Raw genomic sequence first — 22445 nt, forward strand, 5'->3', positions numbered from 1 at the left:
TTTCTCTTTTCTTGAATACTACAGACATGCCTGGATGATTACTTGATTACTATTTTAAGTCAACAGACATATACCTATTTTGAAACTCTATAAAGAAAACCCTCAAACCCAAGAACCTAATCTACAAACATGCAGCCATCTGTACAAATACCCAATTTCACCACCACAGACGACAGAACGGATGTAAAGAAAACGGTGTCTGTACCGCTACCTGAAGCCTGGCCAGAATGCTGGCCTTCTTGGAGTTGGAGGAATAGCTTCTGGAGCACGACACACTGCAGAAGCGCTTGGTTTTAGAGTAAAAAGCATCCCGGACACCAACCATCCCACACATCTCACACGTAGCTAATCAGAAGAAAGAAAAAAAACCTCAAAATATTAAGAGTGTAGTTAAAGTTGCAAAAAAATTCAGAATGTAGAGGACAGAATGAAGGTCCTGGAGGTGGTACCATCAAACAAGTTTCTGAGGGCTTTACCCCAAAGAAAATTGCACAGGAAAAAAAATTTAAAACACCACTACTACTATCAGTGAAACAGCAAGAACCTCAAGTTCACTGGTGAAACAGTGCTTCTTTCTACTCCCTATTAATTTCATCTCCGGTGCAAGTGAATGACCCAGCTAAATTAGCTCAGGCTGATTATTGGTTTTTCACTGTTCTCAAGGAAGCATCTGCTTTGAATCTGGGCTTGCCAATCTTGGTTTCCTCTAAACATAGAATACTTCCAACCTGAAATAAAACCAGATTTACTGTTTGATTCATAAATTAGTATATCCCAATTACCCCAGCCCACCAGTGCTTTTTTCTGGCTAGAATCATGTTTCAGAGATGGACACCATCACCCACAGTGTATTTCATGATGAGTAAGACTCAGAGACCAATTAATGCCAGTGAGACAACACCCAAATTCTGCCCAGAGAGAGCTTTACACTAATCACTAGAATTTCACATAAAATATTTTTCCCTGATAACAAAAGAAATCGGCCCTTTCAATTTATTTTCCTAGTATCCTCCAGCTCACAGCTAGTGAGAAGTGAACAGGTATACACTAACAGGTTTTATACAGTAGCAATAATGAAGTTTTCTTAGTATAGGAAGAAATATTTAAACATATTGTACGTGTAACAAAGGGCAGAGAAAAGGTATGCCCTGGCATAGACAGAACACACTGACATTGTCCTCAAAGCTCCGAATAAAACCAATGCACATGAGAACACACACATGTATGTGTAAACACAATACATTTGACAGGAGGGCAGATGTTCGCATACTATTTCTTCCCTGTCAGCAGGATTCAAACCCTCTCTTATTTCAGTTTAGCAGAACCCAAACAATTCCCCTTCTCAAAACCAACCAACCCCAACCCTTTAGCTGCTTTGGTCCCTTTTCAGTTGGGACCAGCATTTCAGATGGGACCGACAACCCAGCACACGCTAAAATCCACCTATATCCAGCTCCTAGCACTCACACAGCACATACTTACCCATGCCAGATTTGCCATCTGGATAAGTATAAACCTGCCCGTTGTTCTTGATAATTGGAAGACTGGATGGCAAAGGAGCAACCTCCTCCTCACTTTCATCTGAACTGGAGCTGCTGCTGGTGTCCTCACTACAACTATCATAACCGTCAAACATCCCGAATGAGTCTCGGTGTTTCCTTTCCACTCGTGAACTATGTTCTGTCTAAAAATTAAAAACAACCAAACAACAAAAAACAAAACAAAACAAAAAAAAAAACAAAAAAACAAAACAAAACAAAAAAAAACAAAAAACAAAAAAAAAAAAAAACAAAGAATAGCAGAATGTTCTGAATGCAAAGATTTCAAAGTCAAGCTTAAAAAGTTTCACAGGCCAGCCTTCAAAAGCAGATATTCTAAGGCACTGCTGTATCAGCACAGACATGAACCTTGTAATGCCAATTTACATGAGCACTGGTATAATCAAAACTGGCCAATTTTGGTGCTGTGATATACAGAAAGAAAAAACCTATCTCATGATCCACTGAGAATACACAGGAGCCATCCCATACATTTAATTTCCTTGGTATCTTTAGAGTTCATTAAGTCTGATGAGCCATACACTGACAGCCACACTGATCTTATATGCAAATGAGCACATTCCAGACGGCTGCAGCCAATTCTACTAAAATTCATTCATTTGAGAAAGCTGGGCAGAGAAAAGACAGTTCAATCAAGAGGGCCCTTATACCACAGCAAAAGGAATGAGAGGTTCTCTGCTCTTATTGGCTTGTGGGGTTATCCATAAATCACTCAGCTCCCCTATGAGTCCACGACTTCCATGTGAAGCAGGAACACCTCTCCAGCTCACAGGGCTGTTCAGAGGATTAATATATTAACCATTATGAAGAGCTCAGTTACTATGGCAATAGGGTCTGTACAAATGCTGAAAGAGAGAAAGGTGACTAATTTGCCACTGTCATTTACAAAAAACTTGTTACATAATAGTTTTTCTATAATCAAAAAATCTGAAGTAGGATAAAACCATACAATTCTGCAGAAGGCATGAGAGTTAAGCAATTTCCAGAAAAGACAGTAAAGAAGCAAGAGATTAACTGATGTACTTTTTCTGAGGCACATCCACCATATGCATTTTGATACAGTGACAATTTTCATTTATTAATATCCTACACAGCTCCATTGTAACAAGGCTACTCCTATGTAAGCTGCCCTCATTAAGCTAAAAAAGAAATTATAGTTTCATATTATTTCCATAATCTTAGTATCTACTAAGTTTGAGAGGAAATAAAGACAAAAACATAAATTCTACAATAAAAGCAAAAGTTAGGGGAGTGAAGGAGAGACAAGAAAATAAGAAAAATTAAAAAACCCTTTGGCTCAACTTCCTTTTCCAAGAACTAATTTTCCTTTTTCTGCCATGCTATGCCTTATTATAATATATTCTACTTTGCAATCTAAATAAATCCTATTATGGAAGAATTTCCTAATAGGCACAAGGGAAAACTGATTTCCACACTGACCCAATCCTAACATGCAATTATTAAAAAAAAATCCTCCAAAAATCCAGTAAGCATAAAAGGTTATGCAATAAGGCAAACACTTTAAACACACTTACAGTAGTTCTGAAACAAAACAACCAAGTCAGTGTAATGTTAATTATGAATATACACCCCAGCCAAAAAAAAAAATTGTATTAAACCAAACCAAATTTAGGATAGGGCATAACCTGACAACTTCCTCAAGACACTGAAACCAGCCCATGGGATTGTTAGAGGAAACACTGAGCCACGGCAGACAAAGCTCGGCCTTGACCCATGCTGGCAGCAGTGTCACCTGTCCCATCTGCCACCAACATGCATGACAGTGACTTGTTTGTGTGTGCACATGTGTGCAGCTTAAAGCAGAAGATGAGCAGAACGTTGCCATGGATACAGTGTCCTGACAACACTGCCAGGAATTTTCAGAGCAGATGATGAAAACTAGTCATCTTCCTCAAGATTTCAGGAACTCCTTAACATCTCACAGTTTTTAAGTTCTCTTGATCACTGTCTCTGCTAAGATATAAATTGCAATTCCATATGAACCATTCCCACCAGTACTATCAGAGCACTATGATGCTTAGAAGGTTTTATGGACAGATACTTGTGGTGTTTCAAAGCCCAGGGAAGGATCTCCCTCTTCATGCCCTTATTCTCTTTAAGACAGCTGGTCTGATTTCACTGAGAGATTAGGGCCTCATCCCATTCCAAGGTGTGATTCTATGGCTTCAGCCCTCTTATGGAGGCTGCAGTACAAGCCTGTCTTAGGATATCCCCTTCCCACTCGAGACTGGAGAACCCTGGACCTATAGGGAGGTAATGATGCCACTCAGAAGGAATTGAAGTGCAGCCCATTCCCAGTTCCACTAATTGCCCATGCCAGCTCTGTTCCCACTGCCAGGGAAGGTCAAAGAAGAACTGGGAAGCTGAAGGCAAGATGAAGGACCAAAAGCTGAAGCACAGGGCAAGGTGACTACCACAAGAGTGCATGTGGCTGTTTTTGTTGTTCTTTTGCATCACTTCCATTTAGAACGTCAATATTACTGATAAGCTCTCTTTGCCAAAATATCCACAGATGGGAAGGAAAACAGCTTCTCTTTGTAAATGGAAAGTTGGGCGCTCAATTAGGAAAAATCATTCTTCAGTTTTATACAACTTCAAAAGTAGCAATCATTGAGTTTTTGAGTTTAACTACACTGTCAAAACAAACCTCATGTATCACCTTTCCATTTATTTAATATTCATCCAAACTGTTCCAATTCAAAATTATTGAATATCAAATCTGCAATTCAAATCAGCAGTTTTGCTTATCCTTTTAAAATAATACTGTAGTTTTTATGAAACATTTGAATTCCAGCTTTTGCCAGATAATTTATGCAGGACAGTCTTAATGTTAATTTGTAGTTATTACCTGGACTGCAGTTGGGGAAACTACTCAAAATGCTTTTTGAGATTTCAAAAAGGCAGAGTTTGCAGGGAAAAAACCAACAAAATACTTTGTAAACAAAAGTAGGTGAAAGTTAGGGAAGATGATATACAAATACCTATGCTGGAATTTTGTTAGAGCAGATCAAAACACTTCTGTTTTGACAATAAACACCACAGAGATTCTTTTTAACCCATGTTGAAACACAGCATTTGTAGGAACAAAGTGAACATGAGGAAGCTTTGATAACCCTTCCTGCAGAATTCAGATGAAGAAAAGGAACTCTAACATCTGGAAGTGAAAAAAGTGGGAGTACTGCTTGAATTCAAAGGTCAAACACACATCCTTTCAAAAAGGACAATGTATACCTCAAACAGAATTATAACCAAGATAAAGCAGCGGCTTTGGTACAGCAGCAGTTTGCAACTTCTGCTGAGTCCTTGCTAATTGGTTCAACCTTTTTCTTTTGAAAATTAAGTACAAAATTTCCCCCTTTCTGATTTTTTTAGGGCCTCAATCTTTTTCCAGGAGCTCTCAACCATCTCATCAACAGTTCCTGAAGTGCTGGTGGCCTCTAATACACTATGGTGAGCTTCATCAGAGATACCAGGAAATTGGAATCATCTACCTTATGCACACATTCTCTCTCCCCTTGTTGTTATCCTCCTATCTTTGGAAAAGGCAAAAGCAGAGCCCAGGAAATGACAGATCAAAGAGCCTCATCTCATCCCTGATGAGGTAAAAGAACAAGCAATGTTGGAAGTCATTTCTAGGCATGTGAAGGACAAGCAATTCTTGATGAGTCCTTTAAGGCTTCACAGACAACAGCAACACCTTGTCTGTCTGAAGCAGCATCTCCCCACAGCAGCTGCAGGTACTTGGATTCAAAAACAGGCATGCTAAGAAAAAACCAACCCTTAAATCAACATAAAACCAGCTTCCTACTCTTCAAAGCTGGACTAAGCACTAAAAATCATGCTGAGGAGATTGTCTTTTTCTCAAAACACAATCTAAACAGTATTCAACTTCTAACAAAACAGGGACTAGCCTCCTGTCTATCCACAGAAACTGCTTGGAGCAGGAGCCTGGCTTGCTATTAAACAGAACCCTGCAGCTGGTTAATGCCAAAAGAGCAGCAGCTTGAGTAACTACTCTACTAATAGCGTCTATCTGTACATTATGCAGAAGCAACGCACAAACAAAAGAACAAGACAAACTTTCAGCCATTCTGAAAGTTTGGCTAAAGTTTATTTTTCTAATAAGATTGGGAAAGGCTAAGGTTTATTTTCCTAATAAGATTACTGGTTCCTCAACAGAGGTTGAGGTTTTTAGTCAGAGCACTGTGAAATGTATCATGAGCAGCACTAGCAAATTACCTTGTACTATTTGCTCAGGGGGTTTCTTGCATACTTTTCTTTATTGAAGGGATGGGTGGAGAAAGGAACTCTTAAGAACTGCTTTCTTTTTCTGCCCAACTTCCCATTTTCCTGTTCTTCCCCTCCTCCCTGTGAATACTTGACAACAGAGCATTTTTAAGAAATACTCTTAATTAAGCATTACATAAGGCAAATGGTATGAAAAAGAAACTGGTTTCCCTGAGAGCAGGACGGCAACTCTAAACAAATAAGAAAATAACCATTTTCTCACTCTAAACACACATTTTTATATACATATATATACACACACATTGAATTTGATCAATACATTATAGCATACATACTTTGAGTTTAGTAACTACTCTTACAACACAAAAAAGTGGGCACAAAGGGTGAGCAATCCATGGCAAAACCAGAAACCATTTCATGTTATTTAGACATCAAACACTTACTTAGGAAATGGCTTTAGTGCTTTGATGAAGACTATGCTCAAGCATTGGCAAAATTTATGCAAAAGAGTTTTGAAGGTAAGAACTTGCAAGAAAAGCACCCCATTATTATGTAACCAAAACGATTACCCTCAGGTACGCAGTGCAGCTGGCCACAGGAGGAAGATCCAAAATAGCCACAGAAAAGTTTCGAACCACTCCAAATGATTGTTGTTACTTTTGAATTCTATCTGGGACTTGAACTCAGAATGGAAGCAATTTGGAGTTTGGAGAACAAGAGCTGTAGCTCAGCAAAGGTACACCAGCACTCGAACAGAGGTATTACTTTCTATATTCAGCTCCAACCCTCCCAAACAGGACAGAACTATGGACAGATGGGATCTGAGGCCAAGGTCAACAATGAGGTCACCACAACCTTCAAGCCAAGGGTCTGTCATAAGACAGATTTACTTTAATCACATATCCTGAATGGATCCAAGGCTATTTCCAAGTTAAAATTAAACTTCATGTATAGGCTTTGTTTGCAATAGTTCATTTATGCTTTATGCTACAAACTTAGTTTCAGCTCTGGATCTTAAGGAAACACTACAATAGGACTAATTTATTACAACTCTTTTGAATACAAATTGGCCAAAATAATTTACAGTAGAATAGTAGCTTGTCCCTGTGGAACTGAAGCCTAATTGTGCCTCAGAACAAGATCAAAAAAGAAAATTCAAACATGATACCAATTAAAAGAAAACACACTTTCAGCTTTCATTAAAAACAAAGTCTCCCAAAACTAAACATCTTGGGATTCTTGGAAATCAGAACCAACCAAACTTACTTTTTTTATATAGCAACTCACCTCTATCTGGAAATGTGCCTTCCACTCTTATTATAAGTAAAATCTCTGCTGGAAAATTACAGAAATGTTTTTTCCTGTCTCTTCATTTGCTATGTATGACAGCATTTTGTCTGAAGCCAGTTTCTGCTGTTTGTCAATGGTTTTGTCCATAGCCTCTTCCCCAGGGGGTTTCACACAAGAGGGGAGACTCTTTCATAAAAAAATATATCACATTAGCAGGAAATTTTTGGGGAAGGGGGGGGGGGTGTGATGATTAATCTGTGAAATATCTGAGTTTTGATAAAACTGAAAATCTGTTACAAACTCTATTACATTTCTATAAGGCCTTTAGAGGAGTAAGGCAAAGGAAGAGGCAAATATTTCACTTTAAACACTGTACTACCATTAAAATTAACAAACAAACAAAACCCCAAATGAAATAAATTTAAATGTAAAGAACCCCCAAACCACCACCAACCCAAAATCAAAGACTTCAACACCTAAATTCATTCCACTCAGAGCCAGGTTCAGCAAAGGATCCCACATCCCCACAGTACTCCAACTTACCTGAGAAATGAAGGAATGCAGTAGTGGTTTGCAGAAGATATGAAAAGCCTTGCAAAATTAAATCAAATTTTAGAGGGTAAGAGAAATGAAAGCCAATGAGAGAGAACTTCTCTGAATGTTACCACTCCTGCCAGGGGCACCTTGCTCTTTAGGGAACAATGAAGAGAATTCTTACTTCCAGTTTGCAATCTTTCGGCATGTGCACAAGCCCACATATTCTCAAGAACAACACCTAAACTGTTCCTGGGAAACAAGATCCCTCTGCATAATTTCCTACAGCCTACATTACCCACTTCCTCAAAACGATGCCTAGGCTGAAGAAATGAGTAAGGACAATTAACCTGCCAAGTTTTATTACCTTCTTAAGGGAATATATTATTTAGTTCTCATTGAAGGCTCCAGATTAGACTCTCATAGCCTTAGTCCATTCCTTTTAAGTCAAATTCAAACTGTTGAATACAATAAAAAGGTAAATGCAGTTTCTCAAACGTGCAAAATAATTTTAATTTAAAATTCAAGAGATTGCCCTGCAGCTTTCAGTTTTGACTAGGTTTGGATTTGAAAAATTGTAACAGTTGCCAGCCACATTTTAAAATAAATTGCTTTTTCACACACAGAATTTTTTACTATAATCACCATATGCTTTGTAGTAGGACTTCTAATTTTCAAAGCTACACCGGGCAGAAATTGCTACGCTTTCAAACATTTCCAGCAACAACCCGAAAGTGAAACTGGTTTCACGAGTTTACTACTTCTCACAAAAAGAACAGTCACAACATCAGAAGTCATAAAAATTACACGGAATGGGGGGGAAGTGGCCGCAAAAAATCCAAAACTTTTGAAGTGCTGATAAAAAAGAAAACTCTCCAGCACTGAACATGACTACGCTGGAAAACTCAACTTCAAAAGGCTGGAACTACAGGAGGAAGTTGCTGAAAGCCGGCACTACAGCGGAGCAGGGGGAGAAGCGGATTCAAGTGCGCCCGCGAGAAGCTGAAACTTTTCTCCGAGACAAGAGGAAAGAGAGGCGAAGGACAAAACTCGACCCAGCATATCCGGGCCGCAACAAAGGGGTACAGCCCTGCCGCCCCCACGTGTCCCGACCAGACTCCCCCGCGAGCAGCAGCGCCTGCCCAGCCCCCGGAGCCCCAGACCTGGGCGGGCACAACCCCTGCACCCCGTGGGGCCACCCCCGCAACAGCCGGGGCTGTTCCCGACTTTCACCCACACATTGCGAGGCCGCCTCCCCCTCGCGCGGGCACCGGGGATCGCTCAGCTCCTCCCCCCCGGCTTAGCCCGCGCCGCTCCCCGACCAGAGGCTGGGGCTTCCTCGGGGCTGCGGCGGCCACACCACCCGCGGGCTCCGGTACTCACCAGCTCCTTTGTGTTTTCCATCAGGCCCTCATGGGCAGGAGCCGCCTAGTGCCTCTACGCGCTCGCCCCAGGAACTCGGGCGCTGTAGGTGCCCGGGGTCGGGGCCGAGCCCAGCGGGCCGGGAATGGGCCGGGCAGTCCAGCCGCTCCGAGCGCCGGGAACCGACCAGGACCGACTGGGGCCGCCGGGACATCAACAACATGAGCGCTCTGCTGCGCAGGCGCGGACACGCCTCCGCCGGGATCAGGCTGCGCGGAGCGGCCACACAGCCATATGCCCCCTCCACCCGGGCGAAATCATTTGTTACCGGGGGTGCGCACTCCGTGCTAAGGCAGGGACCGCGGGGCGTAAGAGCAGCCGTGTCCGCCAGCGAGTGGCGGTGCACACGGGATATCTCGGTGAGGGGCCGATGAGCAGCTGCTGAGGGACGAGTGTTGCCTCCCGGGTCGGGGATCGCCCCCCCCCCCCCCCCCTCGGGCTCGCAATGGAGCGGCCCAGCTGGGCCGCGTCACGTGGAACTCGGGATGGGCGGGGAGCTGGGAGCAAAGGGTGGTAAAAAGAGCAGTCACGTGGCCCAGGGTCGCCGCCGGGAGCGGGGTCTTGATCACATGGGGCGGGGGCGGGGCGGTGTCATGAGCCTATCGCAGACGGGGGCGTGCCCAAACGGGGGTCACGTGACCAGGTGCACGTGTTCCGGTTCCGGGTCTGGTGCGCTCTGCGTGGTCTGGCGGCGGTTGCGGGGGGGAAGCGGTAAAAGCATCCAGCATGAAGGTGGCGAAGAAAGTGTCTAAAGCGACCAAAGCGGGTAAAATGACGAAACCCAAGCGGACGGCGAAGCGGCTCCTGGTTGTGGCGAATCAGGCGGCGGCCGCCGAGGCAGCGCGACGCGCCCGCCACCTGAAGGCGCTGAGTTGCGTGTCAGGCGCCGAGCGGGAGCTGGAGGAGCTGGTATTCGGTGATAGCCTCAATGGGCATGAGGATGAGCTGCTGCGGCGCCTGTCCGGGCCTCGACGGGTACGGCACATCCAGGCCCGACCCGACAGCGGCAGCCCCGCCCGCTCGCTCCCCTGTCTCCTAGCCGTGTCCCCGGTCACACGGTCCGTTTGGTTGTTTTCAGGTTACTGCTGCAGAGGGGAAGGACCTCCAGGAAGAGTCCAGCGATTCGGGGGTGGAAAATGAAGCAAAACGTGACTTACTGCTCAAAAGTCCGGCCTGGGTAGATGAGGACGATGAAGCTGAGGAAAAGTAAGTTCAGGTTAGGTGATGAGAATTATTTGTCGCACTTGGGAGTGCTTGTAAGTGGCCTTGGTTTGAACGATGTTTGTGTTCTGTTTGTTTTTACCCTCTAGCGTTGATATGACCCATAAGTACAGGAAAGATTTAATGAAAAGTGATGCTGAGACAACGCTTACTAAGAAAAAACTAAAGAAAAGACTTGAGGAACAGTAAGTTTCACTAATGTTTTTTTGGCTGACTATATAGACCGTATTGATCTCATGATCATTGCTCTCCAAGGTGGGTGCCAGAAGGATGTTACCAGACTCTTTTCAGTGGCACCTAGAACAGGACAAGGGGCAGTAACCATAAAGTAAAACACAAAAAGTTCCATCTCAGCGTGAAGAAGAATTTCTTTCCACGGAGATTACCAGAGCACTGGAATAGCTGCCCAGGGAGGCTGTGGAATCTCCCTCTGGAGACATTCCAAACATACCTGGACATCTTCACATGTCACCTACTCCAGGTGACCCTGCTGTAGCAGGGAGTTGGAGTGGATGATCTCCCGAGTGGATGATCTAGCCAACAATTTTGTAAGCTAAAATATATTTATGTGATATTCAAAGTCACTTTTCTCTTTATCCACTGTTCTCATGTGGTCTCTTTAAAGTCAGGGCTTCCTGCAGTATTTGCAGTGTTTTTAAATAACAAATGATACTAAGAATAGTAAATAAAATGTGCATTAGCATTGTCTGGACTAGCTTGTTTAGTACTTGTATCAAAGTGCCCAAATTAATTTGTCTTCTAGGGAATTATACAAGAAACAGTGAAATCTTAATTTTTTTTTTAATTAAAAAACTTGCATTGTGTTCTGAGTACAAGTAATCCTGCAAAATTCTGACTGTGCTTCTTCTAAGTACTTAACTCATAGAAGGAAATTACTGTCTCACAAAACTTATATTTTTTTTCTCTTTCCTCTTTTTCTCATAAGGTTTCAGCAAGCCATGGGAGGAGTTCCTGCCTGGGCTGATCTAGAAAACAGGAAGAACTCCAAAAGGACTTTGAGTGATAGTAAATATGCCCAGTGCTATTCTGATAAGTGTTTCTGTGATTCCCTATTTAGCTTGCTAGAAGATAATTACTTTTGATATCTTCTCAGTTTGCTTTGTTCGTTCAGTGTGCTTTAATTTAATTCATTTCAGTGAGGAATGTGTTGATTTTGCTGTGGGTACTTGTGCTATTAGCTGATTCCACATGCTTTGGTTTAATGAGGTGACAGTGATGAAGATGATGATCTGCTACGCAGGACCGGCAATTTCATAACAAGCTCAGAGTCTCTGCCAAGAGGGATTTTGAAGGTAAAGACAAACCATATCTTTCCACTTCAGTTGGACTTAAGTGTACACTTTGACTCTTGTTGTGTATAAAATTAGTGATTCTGTGAATTTGTTTCTGCAACTAGAAGCTTTAGAGGATAAGTAAAATTGAACAGTTCACATGAAAGCATAAAACAATAAACTGAGGTGTATTTTTTGACATAAGAATTTTCTGTACTCTAAATAGTATCTTGTAGTAGGATTTTAATTTCTGCAGAGGGAGGATGGAATTCTCCCATGACTTTGAAGTGACTGAAATGATCTTTAAGAAGGCAGCCTTAAATGAGTATTTCTCACACTGTCTCCTGCAGCTATCTCAGATGACTCAGAATACAGCTGGTTTTACACTTAGTTTTAATGCAGATAGAAAGGCTGCTGAGTTCAGCCTGTATTTGTACTGGAGCAGCTCCCTGAACAGGCTATGTGTGCTCTCCTCACCTCATGCTGCCAGAACTTCATCACAGGGCTTGAGGTCTTGTAGCATAAAGAGTAAACACCTTTTTATTCAGCATAAGTGATTATTGGGTTTTTTTTAAACTGTCTGGTCTGTGTTGTAGATGAGCACCTGCCTTCCTGCCAACCAGGAACGTTTTGCCAATGGAAAACTGGTGACTGTACAGTTTCATCCTTCAGCTCAAGTGGTGATGACAGCTGGGCATGATCGCTCTGTGTCCCTCTTCCAGGTGAAGAACTTCAGTTTGTATTCTGCTGATGGTCACTAACATAGAACCGTTTTTTTGAATGTACATTAAATAGCCTGGAATAGTAGACTTTGTTTTCTCTCTTCCTCTGCACATCGTCAGTGGTTACGCAATGTCTGTGGTTACAATGGAAATTCCTTGGTTAAAGGCATCTTGAAAGGAATTTCCACCTGTGACTTCACACCAAGCACATGCAGAGTACTGGCAAACTCTTTGTCTCAGAGTTTTTAGCTGAAGATTTGTGTTTAAAAACGTTTGGTTTGAAGGTTTGCAAGGAACAAGTACTAAGGGGATTTTTTGTTCTTAATTTGTTTGGAGAGCCTGTAGTGGGGGGAGCAGCCTACTTTGCTTTGAGACTGTAAAAATGCTGTGAAACCATGTTGGGGATGGAGAGGCTATGCTGCAGGAAGAAGGTGTTCATCCTGATACACTGCCGGGCTCCTCTGAAAACTAAAGATCCTGATTTTACTTAGGATTTCTTAGCATGGCCTAGTGTCACTGAAATGGTCAGACAAGTGGAATGAGATACTCTCACAGAGCTGCAAGAAAACCCAAATCAAAGCATATGTTTCCATTTAGAAAAAGCAGAGTAGAAGTGATTATTTGAAAAAAGTACGGGCAAGATGAGGAAGGGCAAGAGATGTGAGGTCTATCATAAAGGCAGGGAGTGCCTGTTACATGAGGTGAGGAGCTAAGAACCAGATGATTTGTAGGAGAGAGGAGGAATTTAAGGCTTCATAGTGGTGTACCTCTTACTACTTAAGTCTCAGCTGAGAAGTTGGTATAATTTTACTCTGTAAAAGTATTTGATCTATTTCTCAATATGACAACCTGGTTTGTTACTTTCTTTTTTGAAGGTGGACGGTATAAGGAACCCAAAAATACAGAGCATCTATTTAGAGAGTTTTCCAATTTATAAGGCTCATTTCAGTGTGGATGGAGAACAAGTTATAGCCACTGGTACTCACCACAGCATGTTCTTTGTGTATGACATGATGGCTGGGAGTATCATCCCTATCCCAAAAGTGCGAGGTATGTTTTGCAGCCCTGAGTGTCTGGGCACAGTTGAAGCTGTCCCCAATGGAGATGGCACATAAATTTCCTTTAAAATGAAGTGCAGTGGGTTGTTGGAGTTTGTATTTTTAACTTGTCTTCAAGGAAATAAAGTACCTTAAGTGTTAATTCTCTGGGATATTAATTATCACACATGAGCAAGGTTGAGTTCAGCTTCTCTGTGACAGCATATTGCAGAAATGAAGAGCTGGAGCCAGGTTTTAGTCAAATTCATCCTACCTCTAAATATTGAGGCCAAAGAATAAATTGCACCAATTTCAAGTTTCAAATCTCTTTTTAAAGGTGTGGAGGAAAAATTCCTCAGAAACTTCGAACTGTCTCCAGATGGATCATTTATGCTGCTGATTGGAAATTCAGGTTACCTTCACTTGCTGTCCATGAAGGTACTTTTTCTGCATGGTGTAGCTTTGCTTCCTTGGTGCCTTTTCTCTTTTGAATCTGCTTTTATCTCATCTGCAAGGCAATCTAACTTTCAGCTGAAGGCAAGGTATGATATGTTCTGTGACAGCCCTCAAAAATGTGCTGTGGAATCAACCCACTGCAACTTCAGGGAATTATTTTGGACACTCTGAGACTTTGTTCCCCAGCTCTGTGGAACTGGTGGAACTCAGGGCAGTTCCATGGGGTTTTCAGCTTGAAGAAGTCGTGTATCAGTGCTGTATTTCAGCTGCTTGCACAAGCACTGTGCTGGTGAGAGGAATGGAAACAGCATGGGAACAGGCACCTGGGGGTGGAAGAAATATAGGATTGCTTTTTTGGGAGTCATGCTAGTGCCTGCTACTGTACTCTGTTCATGAATCATACCAAACATTGATTCATAATGCATAGAGCAATCTTTCAGCTGAATTTTAAAATGCCTTATGATAGCAGGTGGATTTGTTTTAAGTTTTCACGGGGAAAAATACTTTCAAATAAGACAGTTCAGTTTTGTATAACTCAGGCCTTTCAGTGAGGGAGCAAACAAGTGTTTGTTGATCCACCTGCAGTTAAGAGTCAGGAGCTTGTGCTCTGCTCTGCAGGCACTGACAATGTTGGTGCTGTTCTCTGAATGTCAGGGTAGATAACAAGATTTTTGTGGGACAGGAAACAACTTTTCTGTAGATTTTTAGTAGAATCTGTGTCAGCATTGTTCTTCATCCTGCAGACGAAAGAACTGATCAGCACTATGAAAGTGAATGGAAGGTGCACTGCCTCTGCTTTCACCCCAGACAGCAGTAAAATATACAGCTATTCAAGTGAGTATTGCAGCAGCTCTAGTAATATCTCCATTTAAATTGCATGAGTTCTTAGAAGTCGTTAATAATTTTAGAAAAATAATTTTAAAAACTTATGCTAGTATCTCTCCTAAAAATACAACCAAGTGATCAATCATTAAAGAATGGAATTAACTATTTTAGCATGCCTTTAATCAGTAGGGGTTTTTTAAAATACCCTATATTTGATAGTTGTAAATTAGCTTTTAGTTGTCATCTAATTAATTTTTTTTTAGCCAAGTGGACTAAAAAGTGATGTGTATGTAAGTTTTCTCTAATATCTTTCATTCTGCAACCAGAGGAAGGCGAAGTTTTCATTTGGGATGTGAGAAGCCAAAAGAGTCTACACAAATTTGAAGATGAAGGTTCTTTGGAAGGAAAGTGCATTGCTGTTTCAAAAAATAACCAGTATGTGGCATGTGGGTAAGTGTCTGAACTTTGACAGCAACTTGTGCTATCATTTTGAAGCTCTTCAGTGGACCTGTGGGTGGCTGGTGAGAGTGTAGGAACATGGTTTGGTTCTAATAAGAAAAGAGTAGGCATTAATAGATTAATATTCCTTATCTTATGGTAATAATTGACTTTTCTCTTTGCAAATATAAAATACCATAGTACACCTAAAACAATAGGAGTGATACTGGTATTACTATTGCCATGTTTGGGTTCAGCAGTTAATTTTGAAATCACACTGACTAAAATTACAAATTCTCTGACAGCAGTGTTGATTCAGGGTCTTCTCCCTTTTCTGGTTCTCTTCCCTGTACTCTAAATTTGGCTTCTGCCAGGCGCCATGTTAGCCTTTCAAAAGGAGGCCTCAACTCAAAGCCACAGGCTGAAACTGTTTCTCCAAACTTACCGAGATGCAGTTTCAGCTAGTGTCTGGATTCCTTTAAATGAGAATAGCAAATAAATAGAGGACTACAATATATATTTTCCTAGCTCACTGTAGAACTGTAGAAGAGGATTTTAAAGTGAGCTTATGCTACAGTTACTAAAAAAAAAAAAAACCAAACAAAACCAAAAACCCCAAAAAACAGCCAAAAAATTTTGAAGTTACTTCAGAATTTTTTGATATCAAGCTCTCCTTGCTTTGAATTTATCCCGGTAAGAGATGGGCTCATCAAGGCTCTCTACAGTTGAGTCTCTTACTATATAAAAAAAAAGAAAATCCAATCTAGCAAAAACCTAAACTCCTCCACTAGATACTGTTATAAACTCCAAAGGAAAATCAAGCTCCAAACAAAATATTATTGCAGACTCCAGTAAATAATTGGAAATTACATTTTCAGGTGAGTAGTGGCTATAGAAAACAAGACAGTATATACTGGAATGTTACTTTTCAGTATAATATTTGTTCATTTTGTTCTTTAGTTCATCTTCTGGAGTTGTAAATTTATACACTACTGATGCCTGCCTCAAAGAAAACCGTCCTAAACCAGTTAAGGCCATAATGAACCTTGTTACTTCTGCCACCTGCGTGACCTTTAATCCCACCACAGAGATTTTGGCAGTGGCTTCCCGTGACACTGATGAGGCTGTCAAATTGGTATGTTCAGTTTCTTTTTACAATATTTCTTATAAATCTTGCTCAAAATACTGCTGGTGACATAATAAAACTTACATGAAGCAGATAAGATACTGCAAAAGGTGCTGGACCAACCAGATCAGGACATGGCCAAGACACTCTGCATTTACAAGAGTATAATTTTATTTTCCATAGTAAAGTTGCTTTGAACATAACATTTTGTAGTTTAGTTTACCATTTTTACCTTTTTAAAATGCTCTCTAAAATGTCTGGAAGTGTTTGATGCCAGGTTGGACAGGGCTTGGAGCAAGCTGGTCTAGTGGAAGGTGTCCCAGCCCATGGCAGTGGGTTGGAACTGGATGAAAACTCTATGGTCCCTTCTAACCTAACCGGTATGTGATTCAATTTCAGCGCTGTAAATATAGCTCAGCAACAAATGTGAGTTTTCAGCAGTTGGTAACTGTAACCATCTTACTATGGGGGTTTTTTGCCAGCCTTATCAAAATTCTGGCCTACAGAGGAACTGTTGAATTAATCTGAGGATTTGTAGACCTGAGAATTGCAATAATTGGTTCCATGATGTGTTCCCTGCTCATTTTCTCCAATAGATTTCTATAGGAAGAGTCATGTAGGGTAGGAATATAACTGAAAATTTGAATTCAACATTAAGCTTCAATTATAGATTTGTAGTTTAATTTCATTTTTAGTGTTTTTTCCCAACTCTAAATTCTGACCTGTTTCTCAATAGGTGCATCTTCCTTCATATACTGTATTCTCAAATTTCCCAGTCTTCAGAAAAAAACAGATTTATCTTACTCAATCTATGGACTTCTCTCCCAGAAGTGGATATTTCTCTGTAGCAAATAACAAAGGCAAAGCTTTGTTATTTAGGTAGGTACTAAGTTAGGTCCATTAATCCCAGGTAAAATGCTTATGTTCTGTAAGATGGGGAAGATGACTGTAAATGATAAAGTGATTCCTTGATCTGAATTACACCTGATGAATTGTTGGAGTGTGGAGTTGGCTTTCCCTGCTGGAGAATGACCCTTGATCTTTGTCACATTATGCAATACACCCTGTTTCCATACTTTTTGATTTTGCTCCCCTGCTGGTGTGGTCAGGGGTGAGGAGCAGGGCTAATTTTAAGCAGGAATCTTTTTTTTTTCAAATCACAACTTCATGGTGCTTGAAAAACTGCTTAATTTTAAGATGAGATTTTAAAGATTTATCAAGACAGGGAAAATTTACAAAAATATTCCTAAATATGAATAAATCTTGTGATTTGTCCTTTATTTGAAATTGAACTGCATATTATAATGGCACTTAAGTTATTCTAGCAGGTGGATGTTTGTTATCTTTTACTACATCTATGTTTCAGATTAGCTGAGGATACTCAGTGACACTGCTGAAGAGCTATTGTTTCTTTGTGTTGTCCCCTCAACAGATTACTGAGAAGTTTTAAATATCTCTTATTTTTTTTTCTTTAGGCTGAAACATTATTCATTCTTCTGAAAGAAGATACAGGAGAAAATGAACCAGTAACTGAGGTAAAAACAGCACTAGAACTGTTTACAGTGTTGCCTTGAGGAGCCTCAAAATTTTCATTTTGCTGCCTCCACTTCTTTATAGATAGCAGGAAGAATTTCTTAGCCCTGTGTGATCTGTCCTGCCTGGATCACTCATGGGCTGGAGTAGGACTGGCCTTGTCACTCTCAGCTTTTCTGATAATGCAGCAAGTTGATAGTTCAACTAAAAACCACTGTCAGCTGGACTGAGCTGGTTATATTTAAGTCAAACTCAGCAATGTTGATAAACAGCTGCAGGCTGACAGGGACTAGGCTTGATCCTATTCTGGAGTTTTGTAAGCCCACAGAAGTCTGCATCTTTTCAAATTCCCATTACAGGAATTACTGAAGTGTGAAGCATAGTTTGTGTGCAGATATGATTTTTTTGTGCGCTTAAATGTCTTCTTGGGAAACTGGAAAATCTTGTAGCCTTGACAATAACACACTAGATTGACAAAAACTGTGTTAATGAGGGGAGGCTGTACTTATTTAGACTGGAAGCAGCTCTGATTTCTGCATATTAAGCTTGCATAGAATTTTGTGATGGCTTGGTGTTTGGAAAATACTAACAAAATTATCTCTACTGGTCTTTCCCCAGGTTTTGTAACCTGCAGATAAAACGATGCTGACAAAATCAAAGCTTTTTTTGCAATTATTATTATTTTTTTATTTTATATGGAAGCTACAAAATACTAATAGAATATATGTATTTTTAAATTTGTTGTTTTTAAATAAATGTACCTGGTAAGTTTCCAGGCAACTTGTTTCAACTTATTCCAGTGCTTCGTGTAAGCTCACAAGTAAGATTTTATTGCTTGGCACTCAAGCTTGTGTCTTCCAGAAGTGCTTGAATGTCTTAATTATTATAATTATGTGAAATATTCCAGTGCTGAAACAGAAATTTTTTGCAAACTGACCTCTGCTCCATGCGTTTAGCAGGAGCTTTTCCATCAGCCTGGTTCACTTGAGGCTGGGCTGGAAACAGCATTTTGTTGCCTAGAGGAGCCCAGTCCCCTGAGACCCTGTTGATGTTGGTGTTGCAGCTTAGCCCAACTTCCCAGCTGTAGCTTCAAGGTGCCCTAAACCAAGAGGTGAAAAAAACCCACCCTGTTTATGCTTTCCTGCCTCCAGTGTCACAGAAACAACTGCATCTAACATGGGTTTAATTTTTAAGGAAAACCCCAGTCTTTTTGTGAAAGCAAAGAATCTTGAGTATCACATGATTTTTAAATCAGTGATGAAATTTAAATCAGTGGTGAAAATCCATCAGGATCCCCAAGCTGGGACTGGGCTACAGGGTCTGCTGCTGCTTCTTCATCTGCTGCCAAATCCTGCTCCTCTTCTCTCTTCCTAAAGTGGCTACCTTGTTCTGCTTAAATTCATGAAATAAAGGTTGATTAGGGACCTACTACAGTAAAACCCTGATTTGAGAGTAAATTGTGACTCATGTCTGACCTCTTTCCACAATGGAATTTTTTGGGAGGTAACAGCACCAGTCAAGATGCTCCACTAACCAGTACTGAAGTCATTAAGACTTCAGTGAATGTGGCATCCCAGAAGATGTACTCTGAGCATGAGAAAAATTGATTGTATAACCACATCAAAGATTTTGACTATAGGAGCCTATTGGTGAATTCTTGTCATGCTATTTTAAAAAATAAAATACCATATGTTCAGATATATTAGGTTTTTGAAGTGTTTTTGCCAGTGATTAATTGTGAGATGAGAACTTGAATTCACAAGTCTTGGAAAAAGCAGAGTATGCTCTGGAGGTGTCAAATTGAGTACAGTGTTTAATCTCAACCTGAACTGAAGACTCTAGGATGGAAGAGTGAAATTAAAACATAATCACACTGTTAATATGCACTGATTAAGATGCTTGCTGTAGGATTCTTCTGTTGCAAACAAATCTGGCTGAAGTCTGTCTGGGACTGAATTGCCTCAGACTGGGCCAAGAGACATTCCTGAGTCAAAGTCTGAGAAGCAAGTATTTTCTTTATTCAGTGTGTTGGGTGCACAGGGATATCTCCTCCTAACAGCGTGCACACAGGTACATAGCATATTTCAATATATGGTCATACTTTATGCATATTCATAGTTTTCCTTAGAAAAGGTGTGGTTATGCAAACTATTTCTTAGAACTCATGATCATTAGCACACAGGAAACGCAGGTGCAGTGCATCCTGGTGGCCGCTGAGGAAGGCTCCGCATCCTGCCTCAGTGGTCCCCTGATGCAGGCTGGACGTCTTCATCCCTGTGCCCTTTTCACCTTTCTCCTCTAGACATGAGCAATCTCTCATTAGCTGTTTCAGGGATTTTCTCGCTGGTTCTAGCAAACTGTCCTTCATTTTTGCAAGTTCTGTTCCCTACTTCTCCCCAAGTTTCATCCTGTATCTCTTACTGCTAATTTTTGCTACCTTCTATATTGGTTAAAATGTATTTTACTCTTGTTCAAGTATGCCTAGACACAATGCTTTTAACCCTTTCAGGACTGAGACCTGAATTTCAGAAATCCAGGTGCTGGAAGTGGTTTCTGACTTCACTAGAGCGCAGCTCAGCATCACTTATGGAACACTCGGCTGTTGGATGGTACTGACCAGTTTGTCCTGAGACAGCTCTGCTGATGGGAGAGGGTTTTGTTGTGGTTAGCAAGTAATTCTCTTTTATCGTCATCTCTGTATTTTATCATTAAGTAAAGTTTAAGTAGTGTGATTTCATCCATAAAATTATTAAATAATTTCAAATTAAAGATTTCTAAAAAGGTAAATTTTGCCTGTTACCAAATCTCACTGAAGGGCTGTGAAGGATTTTAATGCTGTTTAATCTAATGCTCTCCTGAGACTCTTCTATTTTTTGCACAGTGTGCTCTTCTCCAATGTACCCATTTGAAAGCAAAATTCCCAAATCCAGTAATTCAAAGCCATACAGTAAGTGATTGGCAGGTTTGGGATTAGAATTTGGGAATTACTGGGTCCTGGACTTGTTTAGTTTAGCTGAACACAAGGAATTCCTGCTGTTTTTCCAGTTCATCTTGCTGACCTCTGGTTGTAAGAGGTCAAAATTTGATGGAGCAGGGGAGTAAATGGAAAAGGTGTCATAAAACCAAGGTTCTGTTTGCTCTTGTATTACTGGAAATGGCTTCAAATAGTGGCAGAAAGAAAGAAAAGGTTTTGAAATAAACACGGGCAGGAGACCTTACTCCTTTTTACTGCCTTTATTAAAAATGATCACCTCACAGGTCTGTGAGTCATGCCACTGCTGCTCCCAGGGGTGACACGGAGGAGGAGAAAGAGCGCAGCTTTGTTCACTGGTCTGTGGGCAGAGCTGGGGTTTCCATCCTCACCAGAGCTTGAGGACAGTCCCCCTTTTTCTCCTTTAACATTTGAGTTCCTCTGTCTAGCCTACATCTGTAGGTTAGGGTGAGGGTTAAAAAGGGTCTTAGCAGATACTAGATTCTGTTCTTCACGTCTAGACATCACTTTGATTAGTCAATTTTGTGTTGGCTCGTTGTTTTGAGGGGTTTTTGGCTAGGTTTGGTGAGGGGCTTCTCCCATTGCATGCTGGATCCGATGTCATTTGCATGCCAACTCGATGTCCCCTCCTCTTCACCGTCTGGGTGCCATCTTCCAGGAAGCAGCAGGGCAATGCCCAGCTAAGGGAGCCGGCCAGCAGCTGCCCCCACACGGCCGGGGGAGCACCCCGCCACTCCTGGGGCAGGTCCGCACCCCTGGGGCACCCCCGGGGGGCTCCCCTGGCATGGCCAGGACCCACGACGAGGGAGGGGCGCCCCGCCACTCCTGGAGCACCCTCAGGCTACCCCCGGCATGGGTGGGCCCGCACTGAAAGGTGGGGGGGGCCCCACCCCTCCCGGGGCGGGAAGACAGTGACGGACTGGTTCCAGGCACTATTGAGAACAGGTAAATCAAAAGGAAACTGTTAACAGGAGATTACAACATGAAATTATTAACAATAAATAGAACTCCAACTTGGCAGCAATTGGTTTAACTTGTGAACTCTGCAACTTTTAAAAATACAGACAACTTTTTACTCATAACAGGCTAAACATTTATTTCTTGCAAAATGTGTGATGCAAGTTGCAAATTTTAAGCTTTGCTGAGTGTTATAAATGATCAATCGTGAGCCAAATTATCAAAAATTGTGAAAAGACTTATTAATCTTTCTGCGTGACCGAATTACGGTCTTCGAAACCACCACAGCCAAAGAGACAGCGTCGAGCCTGGAATCGGCGCTGGGTGAACCTGGATCCCACCTCTATAGCATCGGACCCTACCCCTCTTTCTGCGTGACCGAATTACGGTCTTCGAAACCACCACAGCCAAAGAGACAGCGTCGAGCCTGGAATCGGCGCTGGGTGAACCTGGATCCCACCTCTATAGCATCGGACCCTACCCCGTTCACGAGAACCGCTTCTTGCGGTTTTATACAGTTTATTGTGCCCGAGGCGAAAGAGTACCAATTTCTTTTTTAACTCTTCACATTCATCGTTGTTTCTTTCAGTGTGCAGAGCTGGACAAAGATCGTCTCCAGGTGGATAGTCAGTGTTGATGGGCTCCAGGGAAGCCATGTATTCAGATGTATAGTTCTGGGTTGCTGGCTATCTTGATTGATGTAATCTGCAGGGTGATGATCGCTCTTAGGCGGTTTCCAATGACTCCAGATACAGGTGATCATCGTCCTGGA

The 22445-nt window shown here is 41.5% G+C and overlaps 2 protein-coding genes across 21 annotated transcripts in view; one reads left to right on the top strand and one right to left on the bottom strand.

Annotated features, from left to right (window-relative positions):
- The window catches only part of MBTD1 (mbt domain containing 1), a 35652-nt gene extending 26120 nt beyond the window's left edge, over positions 1-9532 (bottom strand). For 2 of the 20 annotated variants that reach the window (XR_011683334.1, XM_071452631.1), the window contains exons 1-3: positions 9036-9514; positions 1483-1684; positions 206-345 (exon numbers count right to left, since the gene is read on the bottom strand). Coding sequence is in view for 19 of the 20 variants with exons in the window: in XM_071452631.1 (XP_071308732.1) it covers positions 206-345; positions 1483-1684; positions 9036-9056 (363 nt within the window). In the remaining variant the exon portion in view is untranslated. Of the gene's footprint in view, positions 1-205; positions 729-1482; positions 1685-5819; positions 5958-6397; positions 6684-7115; positions 7305-9035 lie in introns of those variants that run through there. The other 18 variants (XM_071452636.1, XM_071452637.1, XM_071452632.1 and 15 more) reach the window with 18 other exon arrangements.
- Positions 9533-9667: 135 nt separating this feature from the next.
- On the top strand, positions 9668-19424 carry UTP18 (UTP18 small subunit processome component). The gene is given in 16 exon segments (XM_071452643.1): positions 9668-9718; positions 9721-9784; positions 9787-10049; positions 10153-10280; positions 10385-10480; positions 11242-11321; positions 11523-11608; positions 12184-12309; positions 13185-13359; positions 13684-13784; positions 14546-14636; positions 14954-15077; positions 16026-16200; positions 16928-17070; positions 17667-17726; positions 18343-19424. Coding segments are annotated over 15 exon segments (1728 nt in total). The 3' UTR covers positions 17692-17726; positions 18343-19424.
- The last annotated feature ends 3021 nt before the right edge of the window (positions 19425-22445 follow it).

This window comes from Agelaius tricolor, unplaced genomic scaffold (assembly GCF_023055355.1).
Source record: "Agelaius tricolor isolate 1412-34295 unplaced genomic scaffold, bAgeTri1.0.p SCAF_35, whole genome shotgun sequence".
In the NCBI taxonomy this organism is placed as follows: Eukaryota; Metazoa; Chordata; class Aves; order Passeriformes; family Icteridae; genus Agelaius; species Agelaius tricolor.